Source organism: Alligator mississippiensis, chromosome 1 (assembly GCF_030867095.1).
Source record: "Alligator mississippiensis isolate rAllMis1 chromosome 1, rAllMis1, whole genome shotgun sequence".
In the NCBI taxonomy this organism is placed as follows: Eukaryota; Metazoa; Chordata; order Crocodylia; family Alligatoridae; genus Alligator; species Alligator mississippiensis.
The window spans coordinates 120195346-120212816 of NC_081824.1; the positions used below are offsets into that span (position 1 = coordinate 120195346).

The following is a 17471-nucleotide window of genomic DNA, read 5'->3' on the forward strand; positions in this document are numbered from 1 at the left end:
AGTATCGTAGCAATTCATGTTCCTGCAAAGGTAAGTAGTGAGGTGTGGATATATTAATTTATTTTTCCATGTAAACTAAACCCCATCACAGAATTCAAACAAAGTTGGAGATAAAAACATAAGACATGCTTCTATTTGGTGTATCTGAATTTTGATTTGGAAAGACTGCATTATAACAGAGCAATCTGTATCTGCAACATGAAAAGTTCTCCATTTAACAAGGGGAAAAAAGCCCCTCATGACAGATTTAAGTACAAGGCAGAAGGGGAAGGAGGGGCATGCTGTTTTTAACCTGAGCTTCTCATGCACCAAGGCATGAAAGTAACAAAATAGTCAATACCCTCCAATAAGGGTGGTCAGGTTTACAGATTTCACAACCCAAGCAAGGCTTGGACCAAAAGACTTCAGCGGAAAAGGAAAATGTAACTGGCTCCAACTCTGGCCTGAACCTAAAGGTTAACATCAGAGCCACAGGTGCTGCCTACACAGCTTTGCCCCATCACCCCTACCACCTGATGCTTACACGTCAGCTCCTGCCCCACTCCAGCATGGGGCACAGAGCACGTGGCTGTTCTGGGCCCAGCCCAGCCTCATAGCAATGATGGCAGTGGCAGCAGCTCTGGCCTATGCTCAAGTAGCATGAGGAGGCACTGCCGGGGGGGGTAGGGAGACAGGTGCTGGGGTACACTGGCACAGGAGGGTAAGCAGTGGGGAGACAGGCGGCAGGACCAAGGTGTAAGGGGGCAGTTATAGAATTTAATGATTGGGGAGTCATCTTAGATTCAGGGTGATTTTGGGTTCAGGTAGATAGAGTACTTCTTGTTTCTTTATCCCTGGAGAACTGAGAAGGCACCTTTGAAGAGCAGTCTAGGAAGGCAGCAACATAAGTTGTAATTTAAAGATGCTCCTTAACTAAGAAGAAGACTACTGAGGCTGAGAATTGAGTGATGGTCCCTGAGTTATGTATGTAGTTAGGGAGACTGAAGAATAACGGAAGCTTGCTTACTGCTCCACAAATAAAACTTGCTTTTTAGTTCTTCTCATTCCCATATGCCTTTGTTTATTGAAGCTGATGATTACTATATGGTGTCAGAAGTGGAGAATGAGAAAGGACATGAAAGAAGTTGAGATCCAAATTAAAGAAACTGGAATCTGAAGCAAATGGAGCAATGCAGCCACAGGGAAAAACAAAGGCCTTTGTAAGTGATCATCCTGCCAGAGCCATGAGTTGTTTTGCTCATGTCCCTGATGGGTGCCAGTTCTGCATTCAAGGATGTGTGGGAAGCAGATCGTGGCTCTGCCCCAGGCCCCTGCCCCACACTATCACTGGCCTACAATCCCAGCCCCTGCCCTAGCCACCTGTCTCACTCCCAGATGCTGCTTCCTGCCCATCCGTGGCCCCATTCACATCTGCCCGCCAAGTGTGTCCTGGCCACAGCGGTTCTGGGCTGATCTCCATGGAGACCTTGCCTGCCCACCTGGTTCCATCTGGTGCCCCCGGTGGTGGGTGCAGGGAGACAGGCTAGGATATCCAGGCAACAGGACCAGGTCTAGCAGTGGTGGTGGCGGCAGAGACACAGGAAATGGCAGCCAGGCAGAGCGAGCTGCTGCTGTGGGAACTGCCAAGAAGCTGAGTCCAAGATCATTACTTTGCCTGGGGGACAGGTAGCAGACTACCATAAATCAGAAGGCTTTAGCACAGAGAAGAGAGGAAGTTCTTTCCAGTGAGCACCAGCTAGAACAAAAGGAAGTCAGAGACTAAATTTATCAACCTTTAAATGTCTAATATAAAAGATGTGAACTCTGTGCAACTCTGAATGCTGAATATGGGAAGAAGATAGGGCACACACCTTACAAGGCCATTACCAATAGAATCCATCCTCCCCAGATTTTGGCTAATAGATACATTTTCCAAGCACAAAACACACAAAGATTCTGTATTACTGCACAGTAATGGCATGACCACATAACATAGCCCATTTACAATGAGCATGCTATTACTGCTATGGGAATCTTAACTTTCATCATGAAACTCAGAAAATTAAAACATTGGCTTTGAGAATTTATCATCTCTTGGACCAGAAATCTCACTGATGAGAATTTAAAAACAATGCAATTATGTTTTCATTTTTTTAAGATGTTAAAGAATTGTGTTTATTTTGCCCAGCCCATGGCAGCATGGAAATAAAATCTGATTTATGTACAACAGAAGAAACTTTGGTAATAAACTGATTAGTTTCTATACAGTGTAACTTGCTGTGACTAATTAACAGCTAGCCCTGAAGCTTTTGTTTTATTGAAGAGCTCCAAACAAAGTGACATCAGTTAACCACTTAGCTTGATATCTTCAAGCTAATATATGGTAATGACAGTAATTAAATAAATCAATCAATTTCATACTAATATGGTTTATATATAATCCACTAAAGAAAGACATTCATCCCTGATACACCTTCAGTGAAGTAAAAGAAACAACAGGTGGAATGAATTTGGCCTGTATAATTTTCTTTGCTAAGATTCCCAAGATAGAGAATAGGTAGAAAAGAACTAGTAGTTAAGATTTAACATTTTCTCATTTAAGTACCTACCATATTTTCTTTAGGTTGTAGCAGACAAGTACCTTTTTACTGTAAACAACTGACAAGTATTCACACTACAAGGAAACAGTTCAAAGCCAAAGCACTATACAAATGAAATAAGTGCAAAAGCATTTCGACTATCTGCTGGGTTCCCTGTGATCTAATAAAGTTGGCTGTCAAGAGCACCTATTTCATTACAGTCAAAGGCACCTGAGAGAGAAAGTGAACACCAATTAACTGCAGAACTGGGGAAAAAAATACACAGAATAAAATGTGGCAACAGAACATTTTTTCCATTTCTATCTATAAAAAGAACATTTCTGTGCATTCAAAAACACAAGTAACAACTGTAGTCTATTTTGTCCTTACAAACAAAATAACTGGTGTTTAACTGGGCCTCATTCCGAATGGCAGGTGAAATTGCGGGCCTCTCCTCTTCACTGAATAATCAAAAGGACAAATAAGTTTTAAAAATCAATGCAGCAGGCCAGTGTCTTAAAACGTTTACCCCTACTCAAAGATAGACATCCTGAACTTGTCTCCCATAGCTGCTTCCATTCACCTGGCTGCATTAACAAAACATAATGCCACTTTCTATAGCCGTGGCTATATACATGCAAGAGCCAGTAAGAAGCCAGCTTTACAGACTTAATGTTTTTAAAAGAGATACTTTGCATGCACTTAAAATCTTTTTTCATTTTTCCTTTTAATGCAGGAACCCATCCATCCCAACTCCAAAATTTATAAAATTAGAATCACACTGCATTTAGGTGTACACATTGAACTCTGAATGCCTTTACATGGAGCTGTGCATGTGCATGCTAGAATTTTGTCCTTACAACTTTAAGAACAACCTTTTGTAAAACAGAAGAACAATGTCTTACTTCTGAAACCCAAAACATGCTTCAAAAAGATTCTGAGCTCCATTGAAAAGCTAGGCTCTCTCTAGTGGCAAAACGATGTAGGAGCACACACATTACTGATTTCTCTATGACAATTTATCAACAGTTTTAATCAGTGGAATCTTACCTCTCAGCACTGACTTGAGGTTCAACTTAGCTTGGCGATGGAGATCCTCCACACAGGGTGGCCTTGAGGAAGGCAAGAACACATTTTCTTGCTGATGCCATGGGGCAGTATAATGGACTGTCCATCTACTCTCTTCATCTAGGTTGGAGACAGCTGCACAAAAACAGAGGATAATGCCAAAATGAGACACAATCAAATTAGAAGTATTAATAAACGGGTAGTAAATGTGGGGGTTACTGATTAAAAAAAAATGGGAATATGGGACTGGAAGAAACTCTCGACTCCCAGCTGTTGCAGGCAGCTACCTCATATAACAACTGCTTCAGCTCCATCATAAAACCAATGAAGGTGTTTAGCTCACTACTCCAATTAGAAGGCTGCTCTAAAATCTTACTCAAGTCCCAGTCTAATGTGTTCACAATTAATTTATATCCATTTATTCTACTGACACTGCCCTTCAGCTTAAATAACATTTTTTCCCCTCCCTGGTGTTTACTGATTTATTCACAGAGAGCAGTCATGTCCCCTTTCAGGCTTTGTTTTACTAAGCTACAATAAGCCAAGCTCTTTCAGCCTCCTTTAATAAAGACCGGATTTCAATTCTCCTGTTTACCCCAGTAGCCCTGCCCTGCTCCTGTTAGTAGAGAGGTAGTTAGCCTCATTTGTCTGAATTTAGGCAAAAGGCAGGGAATGATGGCACCTTTGAAACTAACTGGTTATCAGTTACTAGTTAGTCTCCAACTTGCCACCCTGCCCTGTTGTCTGCTAATTTCTGTTACAGCCTGAACTCATCTTCCCTGAGCATGAATGACTAGAATTATATAAGTGGCAAGGGTATTTTTGGGGTTGATAACTTTTATTGGATCAAGTGCATGGCTGGGAGACATTTTAGACATGCTTTTGTCAAGCAAAGTTCTTCTACAGGAGAGCACTTTGTGCTCAAAAGCTTATCTAATGCATCTCCCAACCATGCAGTTGGTCTCATAAAAGGTATTACCCATAAAAATATCCTCATCTCTCCCAGACTTCCTGGACCACCAGCTGCAGCATCGCTCCAACACTACCACCACGTAAAGTTATGCAGAGTATTCCACATGAGGTCTTGTCCATGTGTGGAAAATGGCTGGGCCTCTTCTGTTCTCACACTGGTAAAAATCAGAAACAACTTCACTAAATTGCACTGGCTTTACACTGTCATGAGTGCAAAATGAATCACGTTTTTACACTTTCCAGCAGAACATAGGGAACAAAACCCTTCTGTGGCTCAAGGACTGCCTCAAGATCTGTCAGTGAGCCATGGTAGATGCTACCTTTGAATCAAGTGATCGCCACCACCAATGACAAACTTCCCACCACACCATCACTAACATGCAACTACATGTTCATTTACATCTCTTAAAATGAAATTTTTGGCACTCTTAAAGTTCAAGGTTCTTTACAGATTAGACCTAGTAATACATTGATTACCTAATTAGCAAAAGCAAGCAGCCCTAATATTTGCTTGTAATTTATCTTCCCTCACAGATAATAGTTGCTCTTGTTTACCATCAATAAAAAAAACCAACACTTTTATAGTCAAACAGCCCTATCCCTCACCCTGTAATAACAGGAAAGGGCAGTTGGGGGTCGCATGTTATGATCCCTCAGGCAGCATTTGGCCTTCAGCCCACATGCTCTGCATCCCTGCTTTTATCTGGGGAGGGTACAGCTGTGCTGCCTCCCAAGCACCTGTCATGCTGGCTCAACCAAATCATATTGGCTGCATTGCTGTCCTCCACTTTTTTGAGTATTCATTACCTTTCACTGCTGACAGTTGGGGCATTGTTTAGCGATTGCACACCACCTACTTCAATGCACACAGCATAGGACCTTGTGTTCTAGTATCAAGAATAAAAAATGATGTGCTCTGTATGGCACCAGAGAAGCCATAGAGAGCAAAGCCCAGCAGGAAGGCGATAGCATCCACACATCTGAGAAGTGATTGATCCCCTCATCACAAACTCTAGAAAAAGGATTTTGATCGGAAAATAAATTGTATTAATTAAAAATAAAAGGAACCCAAATTAAAACTTCAGTATCTAAACACTCCTGGGTATTACAAGACATGAGTTTAAAAAGGGCTCTTAGTTCAGTTTCCCTGTTTCTTTGGTTTTCTGTCAGATACTTCAAAGATATTTTTCATAACATTTTGGTTAGATTCTTAATCTGCCCTTAAGACTGCTTTGGCCACAAGGCTCCTCCTCACTTCTACCTATTTGCATTGCACTAGCTGGGAACAAATGCACTTCATGCAGCAAGACAGAGAATGCCAACAACATAGGACTGCATTCCCTGTCTTTGTTAATTAGATTTCAAATTCACATGATAATGAACAGACAGATCACTAACTACCTGATCACAGCAGATACTATCCTCATCTTTTAGAAAACCAAGTATTCACTGACTTGCCAAAGAAAACTCTTCCTAATGCATCCCCCTTATAGAAAGATTATAGAAGAGACGCTCTGACAGAAGGATAGCAGCCATATTATTGTCCAGCTGTAGTTCTGCCATACCAAGAGAAGTTTACTGCTTATCTAAAGTATAATTAAACAACAAAGATGTGCTATGTATAAGCTGTCATGTCACACTATTCCAGTTGTAATAGATTAAATCAAAAATCACAACAATTAAAAGAAAAAAAAGTCTGCAACTACACGGAAGCTGCAATTACGTATAAAAGCTTTGAAATTTACAGTGAGCACTATTCAGTCCAGAACAAGGTTTTCTGCATAAAAGGTGAGTCTATTATACATGTTCAGCAGCTGCACAGCAGGGGAAACCAGAAGACATTACATTAACATCTTTGCATGCTATGATACCTACAGAGAGTAGCAAAGGACACAAAGCTTTCAATCCCGGTATCAAAGAGTTTAATATTATAAGGAAAAGTTTGGCTTCTTCAGAGCCATTAAAAGAGACAAAAGGATACCAGAGAAGTCCACACGTGCGCGCATGCACACAGACACACACACACAAACAATCACAAAGAAGCACACACTCAGTAATACTGACTTTCATAACAGTTTCTGGACATTATGAAGCATTGCTGCATAGGAGAAACACATAGACATGTTGATTAAGAGGCAATAATCCATAAAGCATCATTTAACTGAATACATTTGTCTAAGAAAATTCCATCACTTTCTTGAAAGAGAGCACATCTGCACAATTACTTACTCTTCCTCTTGAAAAGTTTAATTAAAGATTTAAGTTTTGTATTGATGAACACCACCATTTCCGACGTGCTTATCTGCAATCCTGGAGTTTATATCCCATACAAGAAAAAAATAAAATCAGGACGCAAGAAGCAGGTGTGTGGTTTTCAGGCTGTACCTGTTAAAACTCCACAAACCCCACTAACTTTGTCTCTTCGTGCACCCCTCCCTTTTCTGCCCACTCTCCTCCTCTGCACAAACAGAGTCCGCTCTTATTGTCTTGGCAGTTGGAAACCATTAACCAACCTCAAACCTGAAAACCACTTTCTGAAATGTAATCCCAGGAGCTGAAAATAGCCCGTTACAACATGTGAAGAAAGAAAAAAGAGAGCCATTCGTTGTTCACATTTGCATGGAGCCACGATCAGGCTTTTTGCCTCAGTGCTCATTCATTCAGCAATCTCTCCAGCAGGTCAACAGTTCTACACCCCCCTCCCCTCTGCCTCTCCAAGTTTAGTCTGCTGCAGTGACAGTTGTAGGTAATTTCCTTTTACACTGTGCAAACAAGGATCTTCTAAACTCTTTACAGTGTAGCGGAGAGAGATGTGGATATTTTCATGTCAATCCTTTGTATCTTCCAGTCTAACTGTGTGTGTATGGAATCTGAACTGGCTGGGACAGTGAGGCTTTCAACTATTGTTTTCCAAACACGCCCCCAATCCCTCCCTCCCTCCTATACCATAGGAAACATTTATGAGCAGCAAAGCGCCACAATAGAATCTCCATGGAGCTGTAAAGGAGCATGGTATTTTTGTGCAAATTAGGATCCCCTCCTTTCCCATCTTCCCCACCACCCCTTTTTTTTTTCCCTTATACTTTTGCTCTCACTTTATTAATGACCCAAGAGCTGCAATTTAATTGTCCACAAAATGAGGCTTTTTTTCTCCTATGCATTCCTTTGCTTTCAAAATAATTTTCAGGAACTGATAGTGATCAGATCCATCTAGTAACCTTACACATTGAATCTCACTATGATCACAAGCTGATGTGTCCTGATTAGTGTCAACTTGGAAACTACATGGAAAAGTAAAATAAGAAAATGAATGAAAAGTAAATGAATTAAATCATTTTGGTCCTATACAGAAATTATAAGTCGACATAAATTGAACTTGAATAAAAGGAAGGTTTTTTGAAATGCAGCTTCCTCCTGAGGCTTTGAACACTTCCAATTATAGGTATATTATGTTTTCCTGCTTAAAAACAACTTACAATTTTATAAAAGTTAGAAGAAAAATGCTAAGTACTCCATCAATGTGCTCAGCAGGGCATGCCCCACACACAATGCTAAAACTCAAAAAGCAAGTCCTCCCTTACAAAGCAAGGCTAGGCAACTGCTTTGGGTTAACAATGAAAGGATTTTTCTTTGGGGAAAGAAATACCAGCAGCAGGGGTCTTAGTCTGCCCTGAAATCTGTTACAGGTTACAACCCTTCCAGTACAGCATGTACAAGCAGGTGCACTTGAAAAAAAACATCAGTTCCCAGCCTCACAGGTTTGCCTAAGAGTAGCAAGTGTGCAGAAGGGGAGATAAAGTGCATCAAAAAAATGTTGTATACATATACATCATCTTTCAGCCTGAAAAATCCAAAAGCATTGTACAAGTTGCAAGTGTATTTGATTCCACAAGTACCGATGGAGAAGGGATCACTACAGCAGGAGTGGGTCCAGGAAGCAATCTGTCTGGATCAGCACACAGGCAGCCCTTCAGGAAGAGCACGTACCAGACTGGCAAGAAGCTGTGCTGTTTGGCTGAAAGGGGGAAACATATTTCCTACCCTCCTCCCTATCCCACTGGTTGATCTCAATCCATTGACAGATACTAAAGAAGGGCATGGCTCCCAAACTTTTCAATTTTCCTTTGTGTAGCTCTGTGAGTAGGACTACATTGTGTTCTCAGGCTATCCCAGGAACCATGGGCCCCAAACACACCACGCCTATTGGTTCCCACATGCCCAAACCCAGAAATGCAGCTGTAAACCTGCTCTGGGGGCATCCATCCATCCAGAGACAGAGGTCTTCAGAGCAACCAAATGAAAGGAATTATGAAATGTACAGTACACTATGACTAGGCATTGGGTGATTAAATGTTTTATATCAGATGCGAGCATGAAAAGTTGCCAGGGATCCATTGTTTGAGGAAAAAAAACAAAGACAGGCAGACAGACAAACACAGAGAGATAGTTAAGATTAGAGAAGCACTGATAGAGATTTTGGGGGCCAACAGCAATAGCTGATTTTTAAGGAGGCATATCAGCTGATACCAATCTGATTTTCAATACAGCTGTGTGCAGCTGGTAAGTCTGTTTTGGTGGAAGGGGAGAGGCGAGGGAAGGGGCGTGGGGGGGGGCAGATCAAGGCCCCTGTGGTGAGGAAGGGAGTAGGGCATGGGGGGACGTGTGCCCCTGGATCTGTGCAGTGGGGGCAGGTGAGGCGGGCTGCAGCTGTAGGCTGGGGCTGAGCTGTGCCGGGCTCTTCCTGGTGGGGGCTGAGCTGGGCCAGGCTGTGCTCAGGGCAGCCAGTGGTAGCACTGGAAGGGGCTGCAGTCACCTTAAAATTTTGCCATAGCCGCCCCCTCCCAGCACCACTACTGCCTGCCTAAGCGCGGCCCTGACCCAACCCCCCACCCATGCATCGAGAAGAGCTCAGTACAGGCCCAGCCTCAGCCCACAGCTGCAGCCCACCCTGACCCCTGACATAGATGCAGGGACACACCCCCCGTGCCCTCCCGGGGTGTGTGCAGCAGTGGGAGCTGCCCCCCACCGGGTCCCCTGGATGAGGTGCAGCTCCTTCCTGCACCCGCCCCACCCGGGCAGCACCTGCACCTGCCCCATTCCCTCCCTCACCACAGGGGATGTTGATCTGCCCCCCCCCACGCACCTTTCCTCTCCCCTCCCTTTCACCACAACAGACTTACCAGCTGCATGCAGCTTTCCAAGCTGCCATCTGTGCTTCTTGCTGCCTACATGCTGTGCTGTGGCTGTACGCATGTATGGGCATTTAATTGGCCAAATTGTCAGCTACATCAAGCCAATTTCTGATACAGTCAATTTTCTTTATATCGGTGCCGATCCGACATCAGACTAATATATCGGTGCACCTCTAGTGAAGATGTTAATGTCAGGATGGAGTGTGAAGAACCATAGATATGCTAATGTAGGAGGAAAGGTAGGTGAAACTCACTAAGAACAGACAAAGGGATTAAGAAGAGGTTTTGTGTGTTGGGAATAAGTTAGGTATGTGTGCAAGTAACAGGCTAGATCTGATCAATTTTTGGAACTCACAATAGGATGATGTAATGAGAACTCTAGACAGATGAAATGAAACAAGAGAGCGTTTTTTTTGCTAGTGTAAGCTAGTGCTGCAGCCAGCCAGCATGGCATGGTTAGAGTCTCCCTTGCTACCCCAGTTGTAAGTATTTATGGTAACTGTATGACTGCACTTGGCCTTCAGATTTAATAAAGGAATTTTAGCTGAATTGCTGACATAGTCAATCAAATTCCAACACCAAATACTTACACTGAGGAGCTCATGGCACTCTGGAATGGAGAAGACCATTTCCTTCCCCCTCTATGAAGGCATCTGTCTGTCTGTCTGTCATGTCCTGGTTCAGTAAAACACTATGCTCATTACCCACACTGAAACATTAAAAAGCTTAGGTGTACCATAAGGCCAGTGCCTCAAATCTCACTTCACAAAGCAATCCCCTGTGAACTTTCCAGGTTTGTATTACCCTTGGAAGTGAATCTAAATGCTGCCCAACAGGATAGTACAGCTATCCAAAACCAACAGCTGCAATTCATCACAAAGTCCTGTAGAAACTGGTATGAGAAGAGGATAGCTTAGGAAAACCATCACTTAGACTGCTTGCATCTTCACATCTTTAGGAAGCTGGTTCATATTTGAACCATGAAAGCTAAAACTAAAAGCTCGTACCATTGAATGGAAGTTTAGTGGTTTCTGTGAAATTAATTAATGGTCTCAACTTGGTTCCTGGTGGACATGTTCTATATCACTAAACTGTTACCACAACTGCATTCAAGCTGCTTATGATTTGAACAGTCAGAGTGCCTAACCTAGGCTCTCCTGAATAGATTGATATTGGAGGAAAATTAGGCAGTCCCTCTACACTGAGAACAGAAAAACAAGACAGATTTTACCATCTCTATTACCTAGATGATTATTAGAAGTCCATAGCCTCCATTGCTGGCACCCCAGCAAATGAACCACATGCCTCAAAATAAAATTTTAAATAGTTAGTGAGACAAGCAAAGGGTGTGTCCGTGTCTGTGTGTCCGTGTCCGTGTGTCCAAGCACCTCAGAAGGATAGCCCAAGACTGAGGCTGCTAATCTGGCACTTTGAGACCCTCGTCCAATGACCGGCTGTGTTGTAGGCTTCATGCTTGACTCTAGACCAGGGGTGTCCAACCTTTTTGAATGTGGGGCCGGATCATGAACTTTTTATCATCCAGTGGGCCGGGGAGCCATATTCCAAGACCTCACAGGAAGTGGTATCACATCAGGAAGTGATGTCACGTGACCTTTGATACCAATTAAGTTGCAGGAAGTGACAATGAAATGGGTCTGGAAAAGTGGTCTAAAATCCATATTTTGCCTACCCCTGATCTAGGCATAGCTATGCCCATGTTCTACTACGGGTACTTCTCATGCTTCTGGGCTTTGCTAGTTGCCCCCACCACCACCCTTCCCCTTTCTGCTATATGTGCCAGGGTGTTTTTAAGTCTTCCTCAGAGGTACTGGGCATTGGCTACAGCCGAGGCTAGGGACTTTGACTGGGGTGTGCCAAAGTCAGTGAAACTTGCTTCAATGGAGTACGTACAAACAGGATCTCCATATATCAGTGATGAGCCTGAATATTTTCTTTCCTTTTGCTCTCAGGAGAGGAAATCCTGAGTATTTTTGTATTGTTAATCTATTGTGTTTATTCTGGTATTGGACCCAGGCGTGGCTTGAGAGCATGGGAAAGTAGTGTGATTTGGGGAGTTAAAAGGATGGAGTTGCTCCCTCCCCGTGAAAGGCAGGGACCCCCCCCCCCACACACACAGGTGCCGGGAGCCCACAGTCACCAGCCCGGCCCCGGGGGAGGCACCGTCTTCCTGCCCTGACCCAGCCCTACCTGTGGCACCCCAGCCGGGCAGGAGGCAGCAAAGAGAGAATGAGGGCAAGCCTGGCTGCCGCACAGCCTCCACGGGTCCGCATTGCCGCACCGCACCGGGCTGGAGGGAGCCGGAGCTGGGGCCAGGCGGCACCTCAGGGTGCAGCGAGTGCAGGCTCTGCCCAAGCCCAGGGCTGCCCTGCACAGCACGGCCAATGCCGACAGCCTGGCGGGAGGAGGCACCTGCCCGCACTACTCCACCTCCGCCAGCAACCCGGGGCCAGGTGGCCAAGCTGGGCTGCCTCTTGCCTGCGGGCGGGGAGCAGCAAGTTGCTCGGGCCGGGAAGCGGTGGCTTCCCCATGTGATGCTGGGGACAGGAGAAGGCGGGCCGGGTCTGCATTGGCCAGGAGAAGCAGCAGCGGAGCTGTGTGCCACTTGCGAGGGGGATGAGCCTGGCCGAAGTGGCAGGGGCTCAGCTGCATTTTCCCCCTGCCTAAGTGCAGCTGAGCCCCCTGCTGCTCTGGCTGGGCTCATCCTATCCCAAGAGGCACACAGTTACTCCTCTTCCCACATGCATCACATCAGCAACGTCAAGTTGATGCGGTGCGTGTGGGAACCCTGTCCCTTCCCCAGCCCTTCAGCAGCCATTAGGAAGCTGCTATGGGGCTGGGGGAGGTACAAGGGGCAGGAACAAAAGTAAACCATGTTTACTTTTGTTTCCCGTCGCAGCACCGCGGGCCACAGAAAATGCCTTGGCGGGCCACATGTTGGACAAGCCTGCCCTAGACCAAGTCATTTAGGGCGGCATTCCATTACCCTTCGTGCACATAAATGGCAGTGCTCAGCATTTATGCACAGTTTATGATTCTATTACTCCTGGACTGTGGCCATATAAGCTTGAGTGTATAGACTGAGTATATGCATCTAGCTACAAACATATGCAGGCCCGCATAGATATGTGCACGCATGCAAGTCATAGAAACGTAGCCAGACAAACAACAGGTTTGTTCCACCTTTCAGCCCCAAGAGCTTAGACTCTAAAAAACACTTAGGAATAAGTAAGAGACACAGAGCACATCCACATGTGAAATTAGCTCAATGCAATAAACTCTGGCTCAGTTGGCACTGGATGTATTGTTCCAGAGTGCAGCTTTTACTTGTGCACCCATGACTTCAGCACACTGAGCTGGGGCAGCACAGCCCCAGCTGGCAAGGGGACCAGGTCAGCCTCCCATCCCAGAGCTGCTCTGCCCTGGTTCAATGTGTTGTGGAGGGGCTGGCTGTCCCCCCACTGTAGCACCCTTGTGCCCAGCCAGCCCCAGTCACTGTCTACACATGCACTACAGCCAAGAAAATAACTCTTCCCTAGAACAGTATTGCAATAATGTTGCAACAGCAGCATTTTAGTTTATGTTTTGGGACATACTTAGGAAGAAGACTGCTAAGTGGGTGACCATCAAGGACCTTGGTTTTCTCTGCTAAAAAAAAAAAATACAAAATTCTCTGATCAAACCCCAAAAATCTATACTTTTCCATGATTAAAATGAAATGCCACTATATATATATAGGTGTCAGTTGAACAAAGTTTTATTAATATATTTACAATTTTAAAGCAATTTAGAAGCCTACCAGTGCCTCAATCACTATAATAAAATAAATTCTAAATACCTATACATTTTGGCATTTGATTTTGTATCTTTTATCATGGAAAATCTGAGCTCCCCTGCCTCTTTCGCTCACCAGAATGCGGATCCAGCTGCAGTTGTACCCCCACACTCCTTTGTGGTGCTGAGCAGCCCTGATATGCCTGTGCTCTGTCCATGCCATTGCCCATCATTCCCAAGCCCCCCAACCCTACCAGTATCCCTCACTCCAAACCCACAGCCCCCTGACCCATTGGAAGCTTACCAGTGCCTCAATAATTATAATAAAATGCAGTGTCTTTACACGTGCTCCAAAGGTGGGGGGGCGTGCACTTTAATTATAGCCGCTCTAATTAAAAGAGCCCACAGTGTCTCGTGTATTCAGCATCCCACATTTCAAAATGGCAGTGGGGGCACTTTAACTGAAGCTCATTTGATGAGCTTCAGTTAAAGTGCCCCCACTGCCATTTTGAAGTGTGGGGACAGTGAATACATGAGATGCCAAGGCTGCTGGAACATATTAATTAGCAAGTCTGCTCCAATGCACTGTTAATCAAGTCTGCTCCAATGCACTGTTAATCAAGTCTGCTCCAATGCACTGTAATTACAGTGCATCAAAGCAAGTGTTCTACACTTCTATAGGCACCCATAAATTCTAATTACCTATATATTTTGGTGTTTGATTTTGGTTTTATCATGGAAAATCAGAGTTCCCCTTGGCTCACAAGGACACGGGTCCAGCTGTGGCTGTCTCCTCTGCCACTTTGTGGCACTGAGCAGCCCCAATATGCCAGTTCACTGCCTCTGCCACTGCCCCTCACTCCTGACCCACAGTCCTCCACCCCACAGCCCTGCTGGTGCCCCTCACTCCCAATTCACAGTCCGCCACTCCTCTCAGCCCTGCTGGTACCCCTCACTCCTGACCCATTGCCCCCTGATACCAGTGGCTACTGTGTGAGGCAGGAGTTGTGTTTGTGGGGAAGGGGTTTGTGTAGACACAGGCAATGTCACAGGTGACATAATCGGGGGGGGGAGGGAGGGGGGTTCATGCCATGCCAGATTTCTGCACCCACAGCAGGGCATAGGGCTGCAGCCTGGCCAAGCCAGCACTGGGCAGGAGCCACCTCCGAGGCCTAGTAGGTGGGATCCAGTATGGGAGGGAATTAGGCCTGTGCAAAGCAGCTAGTATTCACTTTGGATTCAGATTTGCCTGATTCAGGGGACAGTGATTTGATTCGGGACAGCAATTAGAATCACCAAATCGATTAGGCCGATTCTCTGAAGAGAACAGACCCCATCCCCCACTGGCTCTCCCAGTCTTGTCAATGGCTGCCATGCCTGTCCCCAGCATCCCGACTTAAAAAAAAAAAAGCCCCGTACTCACTGGATGCTGCAGCCATCATCAGGGTCTCTGGGGGCTCATGGCAGAGCCCCGCCATGCAGCGCAGGGCAGTGGGGGGCAGCGGGAATCACCCCCCTGCCTGGCAACTGGCAACTGCACAGCAGCTGTCCCATGGCACAGGTGCAGCGTGGCAGAGGATGGGGTCTGGCAGGGCCCCCCCCCCATGGTCCACTCCCTCCTCCTCCAGCCCCACTGCCCCTTACTTACTGGCATGGAGCCTGGGTCCCTGCGGCAGCAAGCAGAGGCCACCCAAATTTCTGAATCTTTTCTGAATCAATTCAGAGGCTTCAAATCTATTCAGACCACTTAATTGGTCTCCCAATTCAATTTGGATTTGGAGATTCTGCCGCTGAATTGGGCTGAATCTCCTCTGAATCGAATCAGTAACCAAAGCTTTGCACAGCCCTAGAGAGAATGCTGTGCCACAATGGCCACCAAGGTAAGGTGCCCCCCTGCCCACCGAGCAGCAGCAGGGGGCATAACACTGTGCTGCTACCACCACCAGGAGTCCCATGTCAGTCACGCCACCACGGCCACCAAGGTGAGGTGCTCCAGCAGCAACAGCTGGAAGTTGTGCCCCTCCTTTCCCCCAACCCAACTGCTGCCAGGGGGGCAGATGGTGCCTCACCTTAGCAGCCATGGTAGCACAGTGCACCTAGCAACAGCAGCAGCACTGAGCCTCCTTGCCCTGCTTTGCCCTCCTGCGCTGGGTCCCACCCACAGGGCTGCAGAGGCGGCCTTTGCCTGGTGCCAGTCTAGCCAAGCTGCAGACCCATGCCCTACAATGGGTGCAGACATATGTGGGGCACATGCTCTCCCACGCCTCCCCACCTGTCAGCTATGGTCCACCCCCTACACTCGGCCTACACTCCCTACACATAGCCTACACTCCCCCAAGCTGAGGGAGCTGCTCTGCCCCACGATGCCTGGCTGCATGGCCAGCCATGTGCACATACACATGTACATGGCCCCCTACCTCTGATCACCAGCCTGTCACTCCCCCCAACCCCAAGCAGCCCCTTGCAGGCTGGAACTCTGCCGGCCTGCGAGGAGAAATCTGTAGTTTCCTGGGTTTTTTTCCTTTCTCCTTTCCATGGGAAATGGAAAACCTGGATCCCTAGTGACCATTGCAGTGACCACGCTTTGTTCCCCTTTCCTCTTTAGCGTTAACTTTATAACTGACCTGTTTCATGGCAACCATCTGGGACAGCCGTCCCTTGACATTCACAGCTACATGAGAGGTTGGTGCCTTAGACACAGTCTGGAAATATACCCTTTCCTAAGAAATATTCACAGCAGGCCACCTACACAGTATTCCTTCATTTAACCAGCATTTGCTTCCTTATTTATGGAATTCTGCACCAATGTTACTGATTTCCTGAAAAGCTGCTGAGGTTCTAAAACCCAAATATCAAAAACAGATCAAAAACGGCACTATGAAGAACTGTTGAATGGATCGTATATTCCAATTTCACTGAACATTATGCTTCACTAACACTACTGTGTTAAGCAAACTCAGAAAATAAAGAATCCAGCCCTTTTCCTACACAATTGAATGTTACCGTTTATTTTCTTGAAGGTAAGAGCCTAATGTCCATTATCATGTACCCTAAAGTCAATTCAGTGACTGAGATATCAAATTGCTAACAGAGGCACCATAGGCTCAGAAAATAAAAAATCATAGGCTATGGAATGGGGTGGGCCACCCAGGCCATGGCCTGACCAACTGTTAGCACTTTAATTTATATAATACACAAATGCACAACTGTTGTTCCAGTTAAAATTGTATAGCTATTTTTTTTAACTGCATAGCTAGCTAAATTCATGTGCTAACAGTTGATTGGGCCATGGCTCAAGTAGCCCACCCTGTTTTGAGATCTATGTAAAAAGCTAAACAATAAGGGTTAGTCACATTCATTGATCAGCAAAAATAAAGATACACGAGTGCTCTAAATAACTTTTGAAAGAAAGAATACAAATGCATGACTGAATGGGGAGCCCCATCATGAAAACTGTTACTATGTGCCTCCATTCAATAAGTGAAGAAGACTAAGCAAAATAATGGAGGAAAGATGCATATTCATGAGAAGTCAAAGAAATGTTTTTGCTCGAAAGTCACATGCGAGGCATGATTTCAGAACAACTTATCTGTGACACACTCTTGCAGATGACATGACCATGCAATATGAAGAAGTTTGCATGTGTAGAAGTAAGCACGTTAAAGCATGTTACGTATTTAGAACTGCTCTCCAAGTCATCTCTTTGTCAGTCCCTAGGAACAGCTGCTGCTGTGCAAGGAAATGATTTCCAAGTTAATCTGGAATGCTCTCTTAGCACATATGAGTGAGCAGGCGCTGATCTTGCAGGTGAGAGAAACTGGGAAGTGAACTTTTAGAACACAACCATTCACAGTGCAATGAACTTTTTCTAAGATGTAACATTTTTTTC

The 17471-nt window shown here is 45.4% G+C and overlaps 1 protein-coding gene across 9 annotated transcripts in view; it reads right to left on the reverse strand.

Annotated features, from left to right (window-relative positions):
- Positions 1-17471, reverse strand: part of NHSL1 (NHS like 1) — a 290566-nt gene that overhangs the window by 69889 nt on the left and 203206 nt on the right. For 8 of the 9 annotated variants that reach the window (XR_009455153.1, XM_019479587.2, XM_006267444.4 and 5 more), the window contains exon 2: positions 3609-3761. Coding sequence is in view for 8 of the 9 variants with exons in the window: in XM_019479587.2 (XP_019335132.1) it covers positions 3609-3761 (153 nt within the window). In the remaining variant the exon portion in view is untranslated. Of the gene's footprint in view, positions 1-3608; positions 3762-6827; positions 7445-17471 lie in introns of those variants that run through there. The other variant, XM_059713500.1, reaches the window with a different exon arrangement.